A 20,331-nucleotide genomic window follows, 5' to 3' on the forward strand; every position below is an offset into this window, starting at 1 on the left:
ACCATAGGAGGGCATTGTCTAAACGCAGGCAGCCATTGCTTTCTAAAGGCCGGCGAGGAAACCAGAGATGAGGGGAAGGAGCCATTACAAGCGCCGGATGATTAGTGACTGATATTTGTGTTTGGAGAAATCAGTTGCTACCACAAAGTTTGTTTCTCTGCTAAGGTTGTTTTTTAAAAGCAATAATTTATAACCATGGAAATGCCTTTCCCCATTCTTAATAACATTTTCGTAATTTTTAATAAAGCTGACTGAGGAGTTTTCTAGAATGGCATCATGTATATAAGGAGCATAACATTTTTTCGTTCCTTTCAGAAATTGACCTCACTCCCCATTTACTTAAACATTTTTGCCTCTTTTGCCTTTAGTTGGTTTCCAGAGCACTGAAATGATGGGTTTGAACGATTTGTCCTATTCTGTTGTTGCTGTTTGAGAAACTCATTTGCCGGCCTCCTCACTCTGTCATGCCAGAAGTAGTCTTATCCTTTGTTGCTATTTTATGTGGATAAAAATTACTATTTTTTACTTATATTTACTATTTTAAATATATCACAGACTTTCTTTCTGGGGTATTTTCTTTCTTCCTGAAATATACCCTTTAGAAGTTGCTTTAATAGAAGTCTTTAGGTTTTTATTTGTGTAAAGATATCTTTGTTTAAACCTTGCTCTTGAAGACTAGCTTTGCTAGATATACTGTTCTTAGTCCTTTAAAGATATTATTTCACTGTCTATGGCCTATATTGTTGCTATTAAATAATAATAAAAATATCTAGTTATAATAGAGTGTTCAGAAGCCAGTCTTTGCACACTGAGCACTTCCATTTATCACTTCATTTAATCCTGGTAACACACATATTATAATATGCCGTTATTATTCTCACTTCTCTTAATGGAGAAACAGCGACACAGAATGGTTAACATTATAAATAAATGAGGAGGACAGGATTTCATCCCAGGAGCTCTGATTCTAGAGCCTATGGTTTTAAATTCTGTCACAGCCAAGCAAATACTTAAATAGAAGAATGAGAGGTAAATAACCTTCCTAAATACTGAAGTTTTTAAAATACTATAGTAATTAAAACAGGGAGGCATTTTTTTTTCTGGATAGAAAGATAAGTAGACAAATCATTACTATGAGACTATCATTATCGAGCAGTATCGACATGCTGTGCCTGTTTCCTCATCTGTAAGATGAGAATAATAACACTACCTGCCTCATTGTGTGGTTGTGGAGAATAAGTGAGTACACACACACACACACAGACACACACAAGTAAACAAATATTTGTTGTCATTAGCAGAATTAGTAGAATAAAAGAGAAAAGCACAAAAACCAACCTGATTACATCAAATATAGTTTTTGATTACAGGTGATGAGGTGGAAATGATGGACTATTAAATGAATGGCGCTGGCGTATTTGGGTGAATTATATAGCACAGAGAAATTTTGATCTATCTTTAAAAACAATCTACATCCAAACATTAAAAAAATAATACCGGGGCCGGCCCAGTGGCTCAGGCAGTTAGAGCTCCAAGCTCCTAACTCCGAAGGCTGCCAGTTCGATTCTCACATGGGCCAGTGGGCTCAACCACAAGGTTGCCAGTTCAATTCATCAAGTCCCGCAAGGGATGGTGGGCTCCGCCCCCTGCGGCTAAGATGGAACACAGCACAATGAGCTGAGCTGCCACTGAGCTCCCAGATGGCTCAGTTGGTTGGAGCGTGTCCTCTCAACCACAAGGTTGGACTCCCGCAAGGGATGGTGGGCTGCGCCCCTGGCAACTAGCAACGGCAACTAGCAACGGCAACTGGACCTGGAGCTGAGCTGCGCCCTCCACAACTAAGACTGAAATGACAACTTGAAGCTGAACGGCACCCTCCACAACTAAGATTGAAAGGACAACAGCTTGACTTGGAAAAAAGGCCTAGAAGTACACACACTGTTCCCCAATAAAGTCCTGTTCCCCTTCCCTAATAAATCTTTAAAATAATAATAATAATAATACCAAATATAGAGTTTATTTTCTAAATCCATGATAGCATTAGAAGAAAATTTTAATAGTTAAAATATATGTGCTTAAGACTGTAATAAGCATACTATCAAGGGTAGAAACTGTAAATAAAAAGATGGAAAGATCTGACTACATAAAGATTTAAAGTTCCTTTTGTAAAAACAAACAGGAACACTATATTTGATTAATGGCAGAGTGTACTAGACAGGGGAAACCTGCTACATACATAACACATAACATAAAGTTAATATTCTTAATTTATAAAGAGCTCTTATGAAATAATAAAGAAGAGGACTATGAGCGTAGAAATATTAACCAAAGAACATATAATCTTCCAGAAAGAATTACAAATGATCAATAAACATAGAAAAATATGCTAAGATTCACTAGTAATCAAAAAAATACAAAAGTTCAGATACCAGTTTTTACCTATGAAATTTATGGTTATTAAAAAAGAAAGTCCATCAAGGACAAATATAATATATTAATAACCACAACGGAAAATAATAACTTACTTAAAAAATATTTTCTTGGCTCAGAAGAGAGAGACCTCAACTGCATTGTGGTATCAGGATGTGGTGATTTGAGATGGTCTTTGAATAATAGGCATAATGTTGACAAGAAATGAGAAATGAGGGAAGGTTTACTGCTCTGTCTTCTGAGAGGTTTGGCAACTGGGTAGGGGGAGAAAGACAAGTAATAATAGTTTTGACTTTGTCATGGTCAAGGAATGTGGTTTTAAAATCAGTGAGCATCCTTAGAGACAAAAAGGGAGGGACCAGCAGAGAAGGAGAAATTGACGCTGTTAGTGTAGACAGGTAAAGTTGAAGCTGTAAGGTCCGTAGAGAGATTAGGAACAGGAAGCAAGAAACTTCTCAGAAGTGTGTGTGTGTGTGTGTGTGTGTGTGTGTGGCGGGGGAGTGAAAGTGCAAAGATTTTTAAATGTGGAGGAGACATATGAAAGTTAAGATCATTCTTTCTGGACAGCATTAATCTTAGTGTGGTAGTGACTGGTAAGAGATTGAGTACTTGTGGGACAAGGAAAATAAAACAAAAAGTTTGTAAAAGCTGCTTTGGGAGCATGTTGTGGACAAGTAACCAATGAAAACAAATATTGCAGGACTTGATTAAGGTCCTGGCTGAGTCTCGACAGCATGAGCTTATGTGCTATCTAAGTGGAGTGGGGGTGTTATTCAGAGTGAAGGAGAGCCAGGGGCAGGGGAGTCTAGGGAGATAGCCAGTGCACTGCTGAAATAATTGGCTTTGGCATCCAGAAGTGAAGCAAGACGGAATGAATTAGGAGGAAAGGAAGGGCCAGAATGAAGAGCAGATTATGTGCTGTAGAAGGAGACGATGGAAGAAATGGAAGACAGGACTAGGGACAGAGAGGAGAGTGATTTAAAATTCAAGATCTTTAGACCATTAATTTCTTCCTATTAATTCATATTTTATTAGCTATTTTTTGCTGATATGAGAATTTTCTAATTCTTTTTATTTTGACTAACATATTTTTTTCTGACCATAAGTATATTATTATTTTTTTAAATTATGTAAGTTTCGGGTGTACAACATTATAATTTGACATCTGTATACACAACAAAGTGATCACCCCAAAAGTCTAGTGACCATCCATTACCATACAATTGATACACTTCCCCCCTTTCACCTGCTCCCCAACCACTTTCTCCTGTGGTAACCACCAATTTGTTTTCTGTATCTATGAATTTGCTTTTATTTTGTTTGTTCATTTTTTTTTTTTTTTTAGATTCCACATATGAGTTAAATCATACGGTATTTGTCTTTCTCCTTCTGACTTATTTCACTTCGAATTATATCCTCAAGGTGTATACAAGTTGTCGCCAATGACAAGATTTCATTCTTTTTTATGACTGAGTAATATTCCATTGTGTATATATAGCTTCTTTTTCCATTCATCCATCAATGGACATCTAGGTTGCTTCCATATTTTGGTTATTGTAAATAATGCTTCAAGGAACATAGGGGTGTATGTGTCTTTTCGAATTAGTGCTTTTGTATTCTTCGGGTAAATACCCAGAAGTGGAATAAATGAATCATATGATAGTTCTATTCTTTATTTTTTGAGGCATCACCATACTGTTTTACTTAGTAGCTGCACGAATTTACAATCCCACCAACAGATAATAGTGCACAAGTGTTCTGTTTTTTCCAACACTTGTTATTTCTTATCTTTTTGATAATAGCTATTCCAACAGGTGTGAAGTGATATCTCATTGTGGTTTTGATTTGCATCGCTAATAATTAGTGATGTTAAACATCTTTTCATGTACCTGTTGGCCACCTGTAAAATATTATTTCTTTTGAAGACGTAATAGATTATTGTAAAAAATCTTGTGAGCAAATGATTAATATTTCCAAAAAGACTTTGAGAGAAAGAAAGAAAAGAGGAACGTATAAGGAAAAAAATTTAAATGCTGATGGAAAAAAATAATAGTTCCATAGGAATTTGTTTTCTTAGATAACTGTGAAAATAAATATTTTTAAAGAAAAGGCAGTTAAACATGAAGAAAAATTATAAGAATAAACATAATTTACATTTGGGAATTCCCATTTGTATTTGAGAATTCAACAAAAGAGAAAAATGTGTTAGAGTCCTACATTACTAAATGAGGTGCTTTTTTCTACTCTTGTTTTGAGTAGGCTAACCTTTTTACTTTCATTAACAAAAACTATTGATGTTAAAAGCTTCTGTAACCTACTTAGTGCCTACTCTTTAAAAATTAGTATGAAAGGAACTTGATTTTCTTTCTTGCTAAAAAGTGAAATTCTATAATCTCCTCTTCCCGATTTATCAGTTGTCCAAGGCTTTCCTCATCTATAAAATTGTACCTTCCTTTTTTTCTTCCACAACGGGTTTGCCGCCAGAACACAGGTGTAGTGAAAACCACAGCTGATTCTAACCCAAAATCGGAAAAGAAAAAACACACATCAACATCGTTGTCATTGGACATGTAGATTCCGGCTGGTCATCTGATCTACAAATGTGGTGGGATCGACAAAAGAACCATCGAAAAATTTGAGAAGGAGGCTGCTGAGATTGGGAAAAGGCTCCTTCAAGTATGCCTGGGTCTTGGGTAAACTGAAAGCTGAACGCGAGCGTGGGATCACCATTGATATCTCCCTGTGGAAATTCGAGAACAGCAAGTACTACGTGACCATCATTGATGCCCCAGGACACAGAGACTTTATAAAAAACATGATGACAGGTATATCTCAGGCTACCTGTGCTGTCCTGATTGTTGCTGCTGGTGTTGGTGAATTTGAAGCAGGTCTCTCCAAGAATGGGCAGACCCATGAGCATGCCCTTCTGGCTTACACACTGGGTGTGAAACAACTAATTGTTGGTGTTAACAAAATGGATTCCACTGAGCTGCCTTACAGCCAGAAGAGATACGAGGACATCGTTAAGGAAGTCAGCACGTACATTAAGAAAATTGGCTACAACCCTGACACAGTCACATTTGTGCCAATTTCTGGTTGGAATGGTGACAACATGTTGGAGCCAAGTGCTAACATGCTTTAGTTCAAGGGATGGAAAGTCACCCATAAAGATGTCAGTGTCAGTGGAACCACACTGCTTGAAGCTCTGGATTGCATCCTGCCACCAACTCGTCCAACTGACAAGCCTTTGCGTCTGCCCCTCCAGGATGTCTACAAAATTGGTGGTATTGGTACTGTCCCTATGGGCCGAATGGAGACTGGTGTTCTCAAACTCAGCATGGTGGTCACCTTTGCTCCAGTCAATGTTACAACTGAAGTAAAGTCTGTCGAAATGCACCATGAAGCTTTGAGTGAAGCTCTTCCTGGGGACAATGTGGGCTTCAATGTCAAGAATGTGTCTGTCAAAGATGTTCGTCGTGGCATTGTGACTGGTAACAGCAAAAGTGACCCATCAATGGAGGTAGCTGGCTTCACTGCTCAGGTGATTCTCCTGAACCATCCAGGCCAAATCAGTGCCGGATATGCACCTGTGTGTGATTGTCACACAGCTCACAGTACTTGCAAATTTGTTGAGCTGAAGGAGAAGATTGATTGTCGTTTGGTGAAAAAAATGGAAGATGGACCCAAGTTTTTGAAATCTGGTGATGCTGCCATCGTTGACATGGTTCCTGGCAAGCCCCTGTGTGTTGAGAGCTTCTCTGACTACTCTCCTCTTGGCCGTTTTGCTGTTTGTGACATGAAACCGACAGTTGGACAAGAAAGCAGCTGGAGCTGGCAAGGTCACCAAGCCTGCCCAGAAAGCTCAGAGGCTAAATGAATATTATCCCCAACACCTGCCACCCCAGTCTTAATCAGTGGTGGAAGAATGGTCTCAGAACTGTTTGTCACAATTGGCCATTTAAGTGTAATAGTAAAAGACTGGTTAATGATTTCAATGCATCGTGAAACCTTCAGAGGGAAAGGAGAATGTTTTGTGGACCATTGGTTTTTTTGTGTGGCAGTTTTTAAGTTCTTAGTTTTTAAAATCAGTACTTTTTAATGGAAACAACTTGACCAAAAATCTGTCACAGAATTTTGAGACCCATTAAAACAAAGTAAAACAAAACAAAACAAAAAATTATACCTTCAGATTACATGAGAAAATATCTATAAATTACATCAATCCAACAAACGTTTGTTGAGCTCTTATAGGTACTCTGGGAATATAATGAGTTTAATTTTGGACTTTACAGTTTGAGGTACATTCAAATAAAATTATCCAGCTGGCCAAGGATATACAAGTCCGGAATTCACAGTAGACTAGAAATACTTATTTGGGGTCAGTCTGTATAGTTGATGATTAAAACCATGAACATGATTGAGAGTCTATCAGGATACACACACACACACACACACACACACACAGACACACACACATGCACACGGATAAAGTCATGGGAAATAATCAGTGTTTAAATGCCAAGGATTCCACAAGGGAAAAATAAGAAATGATCAAGAGAAGAAACCGAAAAGGATGATATCACAGAATTCTAGGAAATAGAGTTTCAAGGGAAAAGATAAACAGAATCAGTGGCTATGCAGCAAAGAGCTCTAGTAAATTAAGGATACAAAGAGTGTTCACTGGGTTTTTAGTCAGAAAATATTTTAACTTTAGAACAGCAATTCTAGTAGAGTCATGAGGGCAAAAGGTCAACCGTGGGGGATTGAGAAGTAAATAAAAGGTAAACTATAAACTACTATTTCAAACACATTAAATGAAAAGGTAGGAAAACATGGGATCAGGAGAAAACTTTTTCCCTTTAATGAGAGATTCAAACTCAATGATCAGATCAGAGGAAGAAACTTGTCCAGAATAAGGAGTTATAAAATAAGAGAGTGAGCGCACTGAGGATGAAGGGGTGAGAATGTGAGCACCCGCTGTAAGTTACCTTGTCCCCTGATGCCTGGAGAACAGAGCTAAAACAGCGATGGGGAGGTGGGGAGAATATCTGAGGGAGATCATGAATTATGCCCTCACTGTTCCAGGAAGTAGGAGACAAGTGAAGAGGTCAAGATTTCAAAGGATTTGGGAAGATTAGGAATTGCCATGGGGTGTAATGGAAGTGGAAGCTGACCAAAGACAAGTAAAAGGAATCACAAAGAGGGTGGCAGCGGGAGTCTTGCTGAGGTTGGAGACCATAAATCTGTGGTAGTAAGGATGTTCGTGGCTTTATGGCTTTCTCTGGCAACGCTCAGATGGTTGAGTTACCAATAACTTTAATTTTCTTTGCCTTGGAAGGATAGGTGGATGGATCATCTTATGAATAAATGGTCAGACAAGTAAGTTAATTGCAGAAATAAAAATCCATCCTGTATGCTTTAAAGCCTCTCAGTATTTGGCCATGGATAGAGAATAAAAACCAGAATCCTAGGCTAGAATTTTAGGGTTTCCAACATAAAATTCTGACCTTATCTTTTACTATATCCTTACATGTATCACCACATTATAGCCAAGAAGGGCTTACCATTTTTTGAACAACTTTTCTTTCCCTACTTTCACCTCAACTATTTGCTTCTGCTATTTACCCAGCTTGTAAAACCCTACATCTCAACTTTTGAAGTCATTACTATTCATTAAACCTCAGTTCATTTGTTACCTGGTCTGTGACCCCAGCCAGAAGTGTTCTCTGTCCTCTCATCATCTGTAATTCCTGTGCATACCACTTAAACACTACTTTTCATGCAGTTTTCAGTTATTGCAAAATATTTTAGTTTCTACTAAATTTTAAATTCCTCAGTGATAGGGACCATATTTTTGTCATCTTTGTATAATTTCATAGTGCCAACACAATGCTTTTTCTGCAGTAAGCATGCAGCAAATATTTCCTGAACATTGTATTACATACTTATACTAAGTAGAAAGATAGGACCCTTAAAAGAAAATAATGTTTTGCCTTTTCTATAGGTTATTTTTAAAGGTTTATTTTTAAATGTTATTTTCTTAACTTCTAATGGGAATATTTTGTCTCATAGGTATGGAATGAATTGCCTTATTCAGTTTGAAGATTTTGCCAACATAAATGCATTTCGTCTCCTAAACAAGTATCAAAACCAGTATTGCACATTCAATGATGATATTCAAGGTAATGTAATAAATTTTCACTGCATATGGATTAAGAACATGTCCTGATGGATGCCAGAGGGGAGGAGGTGGGAGGATGGGTTAAAAAGGTGAATGGGAATAAGAGGTATAAACTCCCAGTTATGAAATAAATAAGTCATGTGAATGTAAGGCTCAGCACAGGGAATATAGTCAATAATAATAATTTCTATGGTGACAGATGGTTGCTAGATTTATAGTGGTGATTATATCATAAGGTATGGAACGTGGAATCACTGTTGTACACCTGAAACTAATATAATATTGTATGCCAACTATACTTTAATAAAAATTTAAAAAATAAGGGTATGTCCTGAAATTAGTTCATAATTTTATAATGATTTAAATTCGATATGTATATACTAGAAATCTATTAAATGCCAAGAATTATGCTTGATGATTTTTCTAATTTACTTTCATATACTTGAGAAAAATACTCTGTGACTCTACGGTCTCATATAATTCATGAGTTAGAGAATGAACTCTTTGAAATCTAATAAAATCCCCAGTGATCATGGCTAACCAAAGAATGAAATGTATGAAAATAAATTGTTCATTGTTTAAACACAAGAGTGTATGTACTTTTCTCTTCAGCCTTCATCTCAATCAGCCATGATTTCTAAGCCTCACCCCAACAAAAGCTGCCTTTATATATATATATATATATATATATAGTACTGCTTTTTATTCTTTGTCTTTGATTATAGATGCTTGGCTCCTGCTTTTGTCTCCATTACCTGTTGTTGTCGTTGTTGTAGTTGTTTTTCTCTTTAAGCCTATCTTTTTCAACACTCTCTAGATTCACACCCACCCGAGCACCCCACCCCCATATCTAAGACCTTGCTATGAAAGTCTTACTCGTCTTGTAACATTACGGGCAGGTAGAGGGAAAAAGCACAGGCAAAGATCCTAAGGAAGAAGATCATAACGAGTTTCAGCAGCCTGAAAGAAGATCACAGATGCCTTCCATTTCACTAATTCCAGGGGTCATTTTTCAGTGTTGATCTTACTTGAATTCTCAGCAGCATTAACATTGTTGACCTCACCCTCCTTCCTGAAATGCTCTCTTCTATTGACTTCTTGTCACAGCACTTTGCTGACTTTCTTCCTATGTCTTTGGATGTTCACTTTTTTTTTTAGGTTCATCCTTTTCTGATTAGCTATTGAATGACAGAACACTTCAATACTAAGTCCCAGGCCCTTTGTTTTATTATGTCTTCATAGGCATACATTCCAAGGCAGAACATTCCATTAGCAGATTTATATTTCTAGCCCAGATGTCTTTGAATTCCAGTCCATATACCCATGTGGTTATTTAAAATCTACTCTCGGATATCTCAAAGTTGTCTCACACGCAACCTCCCTAAAATCAGACTCTTTTATTTCCTCACCAAACCTGATCTCCTTCCAGTCTTCTCCTTCTCAGTGAATTCCTGATATCTTTCTGTTCTGCATCTGTCCCTACCAAACACAGTTTATCACTAAATCCTCCTGATTGTCTACTGCAATCTGCCTCTTTCATCAATTTCTCTCCATTACCCTAACGTAAGTTACTATCATCTCTCCTAAAGAATAGATATTTTCCTAAGAAATCTTTCCACACTTCCTTTTGCTTCCCTTTCTTATATATTCTCTGCGTGGTATCTCTATAGTTTGCAAGATACAGAACTAGGTGCTGAGGATTTAGTGGCGAACAAGCCAAAGTTTTCTTTCTGCTGATATCCGGTCATATCATCCCTTCCTTAGAGTACTTGAATGGCTTTCCACTGCACTTAGGATAAAGATGAAAATCGTGAAAGTGGCCCAAAATGCATGGTGTGATCCCTACCTCCCTCTCCAGCCTCATTATTTTTGCCATTCCAGCCACAACATCCTTTTTCAGATCCAAAAATGAGCCAGTCTTCCTCCTATTGCAGTGTCTAGCCAAATGCTGATTCCTCTTCCTAGAAGACTCTTTCCTTTCCTCTTTAAATCGCATCTAAATCTTGACATTCCTCAGAAAAGTTTTCTGCATCCTAGTGTCTAGGGCAAATCCACCTATCACAGGCTCTCATAGCCTTCTTTATTTTCCCTGGTGGCACTTAACGGTAGCAGTTTTATATATACAGTAATTTTAAAAATTAAAATTCCCTCTCCACTAAATTTTAAGCTCTGTGAAGGGCAAGGAACATGCCTGCTTTGCTCATCACTATATCCCTTGTCGTTGACATGGTGCCTGGCCCATGGAAGGTACTTAATGTTGATAGAATGAATGTAGTATGTCTGAAGCAGGGCTTGGCAAACTACAGTCTGTGGGCCAAATCCAGCTCATTGTCTATTTTTGTCAAGTTTTAGTGCAATACAGCTATGCACATTTGTTTATGTATTGTTTGTGATTGGTTTTCTGCTTCAACAGCAGAGTTAAGTCTAGGACAGACACAAACGGTAAAATACTTATCTGGCCATTTACAGAAAGAGTTTGCCAACCTCTAGTCTAAAGGATTGGTGGGAGTTGAACCTAAGGAGTCAGGCTGACTAAGGTAGGTTTGCATTTTGGAGAGGTCACTCACATTGTGTTTAGTGTAGAGCTGTTGCTGTAATTCAGATACATGATGATGGTGCCTTGTTCTCGGAAAATGCCAGTGAAGATAGAGGGAAATCAGAGGGATGACTGGGTGTTGATGATGAGGGTGAGGCAAAGAGCCCAGGATGGAGCCTAGGTGTTTGCCTTGAAGACCTGGTACAATGACAGCTCAGCAACTGAGAGAGAGAGAGAAATGTGAGACATTATAACATGTAGATGTTAAGATCATGGACTCTGGAGTCAGACTGATTTTCTTTGCCCTTTACTAGGTGGACTTTGATCTATTTATTTAACCTCTCTGACTTTTGGTTATCTTATCTATGGTGGAAAGTTATATAATAACCTCTATTTTTTTTTCTTTGAAACAAGAGATAGGGTCAGAAGATTGATGAGAATAAAGGAGGTCTGAAACGATTGCTGTAGAGAGCTAGAGAGCCAACTGACTAGGAAATACAAAAGGATTCAGTAATCCTGGGTGCTGAGGATTCAGTTGAAGTTGAGTACCACGAATATATTCTGACACCAAGCCGAGCAGCTTGTGTGCAAGAGTTTAGGAATAGGCAAGGCTGAGTCGGTCAGTTGTATTTCTCTCTTAGGGATGTTTTACTGTATTTGTGCAAAGAAAGGACAGTGGGATAAAAGCTAAGGTTAAAGTAACCATCATAGAAATAAGCAGGGAAGGGAGGGACGTGAAGGGGGAAGGAAGTGAAGATACAAGGACAGGGAGATTGGGCATATAACCTACATATTCCCATGAAGTTAAATATTAGGTATAATGAGGGTTATTAAAAAAGAAATGGAAAGGCAGGAGATTATGGACCATGAATGTGGTATTCCAGTGTCATACTTCCAAGATGGATTAGCTGAGTGATGGTAAACATCAAGATGAAATTTAGGAGGAAGGTAGCCAAAGTGGAATAAGTGGAATAAGATGAATGCCATTGGAAATGAGGTAATTCAAGGAAAATTTAAATGTGAGATGGGGATGATAATGTTTCTCTCATAGAGTTTACATTGAGGACAAAATTATTATTTGTGAAAAATATACAAAATTATTATTTGTGAAAGTATATTGACTGAAATATACTTTATAAATATAATTTTTAAAATTCACTATTTTTAAGTTCTTTAGTATGACATAGCTATGTAAATATAATGTGTTTAAAATAATGAATCTATATCTCAAGGCGCACTAATTGATCAAATCTTTCTTTTCCCCAAATCCTTTGAGATGTTAATTACATTGTTACATTAGTCTCATTTTTATGACAAAGATGCATACATAATTTCAACTTTCTTTTCTTTTGTGCATTAAATTTCTCTTTAAATATTTGTCCATAAGAAATGAATGTTTGGAAGAACTTGGAAAGGAAATAAAAATAATTTAATTTTAATGTGCTATAACCCTAACTTGAAGATACAATTAATGCGTAATGATAGAGAGTGTCCATGATGCTTCAAACAGGCTTTGTAGATCAGTGTCTCAAAGTCACTTATCCATTCACTTTGCAGTAGTCTCTAAAATAGCCACCACTTAACTGTTGAACAAACCTATACTATTCTTTTAAAAATATTCCATATCTTTTTTGATTTTTATGTGTCCCACAGAAATGTCCAGATAGAAGTTAAAGCCCAGTAGTACATAATTTTGAATCATTATGCAGAAATAATAGGTATCAAAGTTTACTTTAAGTAAAAGAATGCTAAATCCTGATCATCAGAAAATGAGCAATTAGGAATTAGGGTCAGAATTCCTGTTAACTAAGGTCAATAATTTAGAGGTCAAGGCCTGAGCTTAATCAGAATTAAAGAGAGGAGCACAGGAAATCTGAGGCTGATGCCAAGCCACGGCCAAGAGTACTACTGCATGTGGAGAGTCCCTGAGGGTCACCGATGGAGGCATTAAATAACTAGTTTTTCATGCCAACTAATCTGTCCTAAAATAATAATCTGCACACATATTGTCAGCCTATTTCATGTAAGAGTTTTAGAGAATTCCTGCCTTAGCCAACAACAAAGAAAGATTTGAGAAAAATGGGTCTAATCTCTGACTAAAGAAAACTTTTGGCAAATTATTAGGATTCTGACTAGAAATGACCAAACCATTTTGTGCATTTTGTGCGAAAATAGTGTCCTTAGTGACACATTTTCCCCATATGTTTCTGTTTTATCTTTTTAACCTTATGTTTTTACCATTTTGCCCACAAATGTAATACTTTCCGCAGTGTGGGCATACGAGTTGCATTCTGGTGCCAACGAAAATAATTATGTAACTATTACAGCTTTACCATGTAAATAAATGTTTTTTTACACTGGACTCTTGGAGAAACCTTTTTTGTTAACAGATATGTTATTTAAAGATATTATTTTATGAAAAGTATTTGATTTTAAAAAATACTTAAAATTCTACTCTATTAGTTATAGTTAAGATTTTTAAAATAATCTTAATTGATAGAGTTTTGGTTCAAAATTTATTTCGACCTTAATGTATTCTAATTATAAATTATTTTTAACTGGAAAAATGTGCAAGTTAAATCTTTTAAGAAATTGGACATTTACTTAGGTAATCTGGAGACCATCAGAATTTAGCAAATTCACTGAAAAAATAGGTCTCATCCTCTGGTCATTTAAAATCACCTACAAAAAGAAATTTTTTCTTCTCACAATAGTGTCTCTGGCTATTCTCTAACATGACATTCTAAATATTTTACATAGAAATTTTAGCCATAATAAACTAGTTTGATTGTTAAAATGTTTTAAAAGTAAGATAAATGTAGCCTAATCTTACACGAAATGCTTTGATAATTAAAGAGATCGAAACCAGACACAGTAAAACTGTTCACAAAAGAATGAATACCATTGGCCAGAAAACATATTTTAAAATTTAATCACGCCACTAAGTTTTGAAAAGCATGTTAAATAGCCGATGAAAAATTGACTTGTTTTCTGTCCAGCCGGTAATATTTTTATTATAATCCCAACTGATAATGATGCTTTAAGAAAATGAGCTCTATCATACACTGATAGTGGAAATGCAAATTGCTACAACTCTTGGGGAGGTAGTATGTGTTAAAAATCTTAAAAACATCCAGATCTTTGATTCAATAATTCTATTTTTAGAAATTTATCCTGAACAAATAAAAGTATTTGTTTGAGAAATTTATCTTGAACAAATAAAGGTATTTGTAAAGGCAAAACAAATGTACAGGGTATTTATTAATTTATTTTAAATATTTGGTTTTTTAATTGAGATATAATTGACATGTGACGTTGTATTGGTTTTAGGTACAACATAATGATTTGATATATTGCAAAATGAATACCACAGTATGTTTAGTTAACATCCATCACTATATATAGTTAGAATTTTTTTCTTGTGACGAGAAGTTTCAAGATATATTCTCTTAAAACTTTCAAATATACAATACAGTATTGTTAACTTTAGTCACCATGCTGTAAATTATATCCCCAAGACTTACCTATTTGTCTTATAACTGGAAGTTTGTACTTTTTTACTCCTTTCACCCTTTTTTCCCAGTCCTTCCACCCTGCCTCTGGCGACCACCAATCTGTTCTCTGAATCCCTGAGTTTGTTTTTTTTGTTTTTGTTTTAGATTCCACATATAAGTGAGATCATACAGTATTTGTATTTCTCTGTCTGACTTATTTCACTCAGCATATACTCTCAGTGTTCATCCCTGTTGTTACAAAAGATAGGATTTACTTCTTTTTATGGCTGAATAATATTCCACTGTGTGTGTGTGTGTGTGTGTGTGTGTGTGTGTGTGTGAGAGAGAGAGAGAGAGAGAGAATGAGATATCACATTTTCTTTATCCATTCATCCATCGGTGGACACTTAGATTGTTTCCACATATGGCAATTGTAAATAATGCTGCAATTAGCATGGGGATGTCAGATATTTTTTTGAGATAGTGATTTCATTAGATACCCAGAAGTGGAATTGTTGGATCATAAGGTAGTTCTATTTTAAAATTTTTGAGGAACATCCATATTGTTTTCCTTAGTGGCTCTACCAATTTACATTCCCACTAACAACAATACAAAAGTATTTCCTTTCCTCCACATCCACACCAACACTTGTTATTTCTTTTCTTGTTGATAGTAGCCATTCTAACAGGTGTAAGGTCATATCTCATTGTGGTTTTGATTTGCATTTCCCTGCTAATTAGTGTCATCGAGCACCTTTTTATGTACCTGTTGGCCGTTTATATGTCTTTGTTTTTTTTAATTAAAGTTTATTGGGGTGACAGTTGTTAGTAAAGTTACATAGGTTTCAGGTGTACAATTCTATAATACATCATCTATATATCACATTGTATGTTCACCACACAGAGTCAGTTCTCCTTCAATCACCACATATTTGACTCCCTTTACCCTCTTCTATACACCCTGCTTCCCCCCTTACCCTCTGGTAAACTATTGTCTGTGTCTATGAGTTTTTGTTTCTTCATTTGGTTGTCTTGTTCCTCTGTTGTTTTCAGTTTTATATCTTCTTGAACAAATTTTTGTTCAGATAAAGATATTTATTGTAATGTTATTTTTGATTGCAAAAATCAGAAGACTTCTAAATATTGAAAACTAGAGGTTTGCTTAAATAAGTTATCACATGTATAATATGGAATATTATAATTGTACAAAATATTTTAAAATATACTATTGACTTGATACGATAGTCATAAGATATTTTTAAGTGATAAATGTATGTTAAAATAGTAAGCATATATAGTAAGATATTTTTTATGACTTAAAATTGTCTTGAATTTGCATGTGTCAGGTTTATACATCAATGATTGCAGTGACCTCCTAATATGTCTACATACCATAATATGTCTACATACCACCAGCATCAAAACTCAAATCCATTCCCCACACTGCTCTCTGAATTTAGAACCATGCAGCAACCATGTGTTAACCTATAATAAATTATAATTATATATATAAATATATAAATATATATATATATATATATATATATATATATATATATATATGTATATATAGTTACTTCGAATATGTAGTAGAAGGCCCTACATGATCTCATCCCTACACTTCTCTAGCCTCATATCACTTCACATGCTAATAAGTTGTGTTTGCTTCAGTATCATTGTAATACCTACAGTTCTACATATGGTCAATGTTCCCTCTCCATTTATATGTACTTTGGGAGGCTTGGTATACAAATGGAGCTTGTTTTCTAACTCTTGACCATAAGGTGACTTGCTTGAGCCTATTCCTTAAGAAATCCTTCTTGTCAGTCCCTGGTTCTTTTCTCTTACATCTCTCAGGTTGCACAGAAAACATTTTCCAATATCCCTTCCAATATTAGCTTTCTGCTGGTATTCTTTCAGCCAAGTAGGAGGAGGATGGTGGTCTCCATATTGAGTATGTAAACTTTCATTTAATCTTCTTGTTTTCTAAAATGGCACCCTTGCACTCCATTATTCCTGGTGTCTTACAATTTTGCCTAGTGTCTTACAGTCCAGAGGCCCTCTCTAGAACATAAACTTCTAGGTGTTTCCTAAACCTCCAGAACGTGGGAGGGTACACTGCTTGCTAGGAGAGGAAAGTGGATCTGGGGTCTAACTCCTTAACAGATCTTTGACAAGCCACCCGTTTTTTGCCTCTTCTTCACCCCCACTTGCAGAGGTTCTTGCTGCCTTTTGCACCTTTGCCTTTGGAGACTTTTGCTATATCAGTCTGATTGCTTCTTAGCATTCCCCATGGCTGGCCAAGAATTCAGCTTTTCACTTCTACTAAGTCAGTTGCCATTTGCCCATCTGCCTTCTAGCTTCTCAAATTTGATTGCTATCCTTTTCTCTTGATTTCCTTGAGATAGATAGATAGAGATATATATATATATATATATATATATATATATATATATATATATATATATATATATATATATATATATATAAAATCTCCTTTCTATTGTTTTAGTAGAGTTTGTTGGGGGAAGGAAAACTATGTTCAATCTCTCATTTTTAACAGTCATCCCTGCTTCCATGTCTTTGCACATGCTTTTCCTGTGTAATGTGTCCTCCTCTCTGAGACCCTGGGCCTCTCACATTAATCCTTCAATGCTGTGCTCAGGTAGTACGGACCCTGCGTGGCTTGGCCCCTGACTCCTCCTCCCCCTGCTTCTGGTCCTTGTACTGGACCTGATCTGTTTATTAGTAGCACATGAGGATTACAATTATTTGATTACTCATCAGTCTCCTTTACTATGTATATGTAGTAATTCTAATCAGATTTAACAAATTATTGCATTAGTAGAGATCATTCTTTGGTAAAAGATAAAAATGACACTTAATAACTCTAGCAAAAGCACAGCATAACTGGTGCCTTCTTTTAATGTTAAAGTTGTATTATACACACATACAAATAGAAGTTTCTAAAATTTTAAGAAAATTGATTCTCTTTAGTATCTTACTAACCATGTTAAGTACTTTAAGTACTAAGTACTCTTAAAAATACAGTGATAGTAAAAAGATAATCATTAATCTCTCTTTGTCTGATTTACTAAAAAGTTAGTTTTCAGTCTCAAGTTATTTTGAAATAATTTATTGAAAAAACTCACATTTTAGTGAAGTATCAAATTGCCATGTTTATTCCTTTGACTATAATAAAGTTTAAATCAAGGTAGTCCCAGGAGATCAAACCAGGCCATGTGCAAGAATCAGGTTCAAGTTAACTTTCTGGTAGTGCTAAAAGTGCCATTGTGATTTTACTAATTCCACGAAGGGAAGTTTGTTTCATTATTCCCTTAGGAAATATAGAATATACATTTAAATATAAGGCTCTGATATCCAGTGTAGTGACTAACTTTGCCTTATTTGGGATAATATGTCTGAACTTAAAATATTTTGAGTTTTAATGCAAAATGACCTAGCATAGCATATAAAAATGAGCCGTTACATTATAGTTAGGAACTTTTGGAATATTTTATTTTATGCTCTCTATCCTTAAATGCACAGTTCTTTTTAAAATCAAAGCAATAATACAAATACAGTGATTGCTAAATATACTTCAACTTTGATGCTAATGATAGTTAAACTGGTTAAATCTTGCGGTACTGGTAGAATCTATGGAGACCCTTAAAATTATAGAATCTCAGAGTTGGATGGGAGCTTAGAATCCCTCAAATCCAAACCTCTGTCCAACTTACTTCAAAACATAGAGATAGGTTGAGTACTATTTGTGAATAACTAGTTTTTTAGTGAACTGTATTAAAATTTCTCTAGTAAAAATTCTATTTTCACCTATTTAACAGCTCTAGTGAATATTTGTCGATGTATGAAACAAGTATGATTCTAATCCTGTCATGCTATCTCTCCTAGATAGATCAGCCATATTTTTAAACAGGCTTCCATTTTAAAATATTCTGTAGAAGAGTGGCCTTCGCATAATGTACAAGTTACCACAGTTTACAATTTTTTGCAATGGTGACTCAAAATTGCAAGCATTTTATTTTTGTGATCCACATTTTGTTCCTAAAAGAGAAACATTCAAGAGACATACAGGTCTACAATAATTATAATTATCATTTTTTGTGATCTTATTTATGATCACAAAATTCTATAAGAAAGAAAAAAGCGAAAGATTGAAAAGAACAAATATACTAATGGTGAAGTATTTAATATGTCTTTGGTACTTGGCATGAATAACACTTCCTCATGTGTCATTCATCAAACCTATTCTAATCTATGTTGTTGTGTTTTGATTTTTTTTTTTTTTTTAATCCAAGTATAGGTGTTTAAAGTTAGGCTTTATTACCCAGCTAAGTGATCTAGGAATCATTATAGGTAGAATGTTACTTTAAAGGAGTGAAATATAGACACAGCTGGAAAGTAGTACCAGAGCTGCAAAGTTTTATTTCAGACGTGAACCATAAAGAAGTTAGCTATGTAATTATGTTCAAAGCAAATAAAACCACTCTATGATCTGTGAAAGCTTAGATGGCAAAGTAATAAAATTAGAACTGGTGAAATTTCTATGATCATGAGGAAAACTCAGTTTTTATCCTAAATAAATTATACATTAATTTGTCCAGCACCTCTGGGATCCACCAATGATTATCATAGGTAGGAAGCTAATTAAAGAATGCAATAACGTCAGGTTTCAATTGCTATTAATTGTTAATTTTTTAGATTAAAACATTAAATTCCAAATGTATCAGAAACATCATTACCACCAACACCATTATCAACAAGCACTTACTATGTGACTACTCTTTGTAGAAGGGATCAGTAATAGGTTTCAGAGCCCCAAGAGTAATTAGGTGGAAGAATCTAAAGGCGGTTAGGACTCTTTTGTCTCATATGGTATGACTATTTCACAGATAAGGAAACTGATGTACAAAATAATTTTTCTAAATTAATTCAGCTAGTAAACAGGTTGAGCTAGAATCCACATGAGAATCCAAACACTCATTTCATCACCAAATTAAGTCACAGAATATTCTTTTTGAAAAGTTTCCAGAATATAGTGAATTACTGTTGTCAATATAGCCTGAGAGTTTCATCTCAAAGGCAAGCATGGGATCAGACAACCACAGGTTCCCTTTTTGTACCAGTTAACCTGTTGTATGATGATTTCAAGATGTGTGTAAGGATTTGAGGCTTGGAATTTGGCAGATCTGTTTGGGGAGTAATCCCCAATAAGGATATTTATTACTTGTTTCAGGAACAGCATCTGTTGCAGTGGCTGGTATCCTTGCAGCGCTTCGAGTAACCAAGAACAAACTGTCGGATCAAACAGTACTATTCCAAGGAGCTGGAGAGGTACTTGCCTTATGTAATACTTATGTTCTCCTGAACTTGGGAACATAGGATTCATTTTAATTATTCATTAAATTGAAGTTTGAGGTATTCTTTAAAATTTTGATTTTACTGTAACTATAGGTTTTATTGAAAGGTTCACAAATCAATTATTGAATCATTGACTTTTCGTGTAAGATTTTAGTATATAGATATAGAGAAATTTTTCAGTTTTAAATTTGTAAGATTATCAAATTGTGCCATAGGTTTGTTTTTTTTTTTAATCATATTTAAGGTGCCATGCAATAATAAAAATGTTTCCAATGTATGCTTATGTATCAAAGCCTTTAATAAATATT

General features: G+C 35.4%; 1 protein-coding gene and 1 pseudogene across 1 annotated transcript in view; both read left to right on the plus strand.

Moving 5' to 3' along the window:
- ME1 (malic enzyme 1) overlaps positions 1-20,331 on the plus strand; it is a 174,817-nt gene that overhangs the window by 122,841 nt on the left and 31,645 nt on the right. Inside the window, exons 7-8 of the mRNA XM_019729541.3 lie at positions 8,503-8,612; positions 19,899-19,996. Coding sequence (XP_019585100.1) covers positions 8,503-8,612; positions 19,899-19,996 — 208 coding nt within the window. The remainder of the gene's footprint in view (positions 1-8,502; positions 8,613-19,898; positions 19,997-20,331) is intronic.
- On the plus strand, positions 4,956-8,457 carry LOC109446348 (elongation factor 1-alpha 1 pseudogene; annotated as a pseudogene).

This window comes from Rhinolophus sinicus, chromosome 2 (genome assembly GCF_057876585.1).
Source record: "Rhinolophus sinicus isolate RSI-liver-muscle chromosome 2, RSI-T2T, whole genome shotgun sequence".
In the NCBI taxonomy this organism is placed as follows: domain Eukaryota; kingdom Metazoa; phylum Chordata; class Mammalia; order Chiroptera; family Rhinolophidae; genus Rhinolophus; species Rhinolophus sinicus.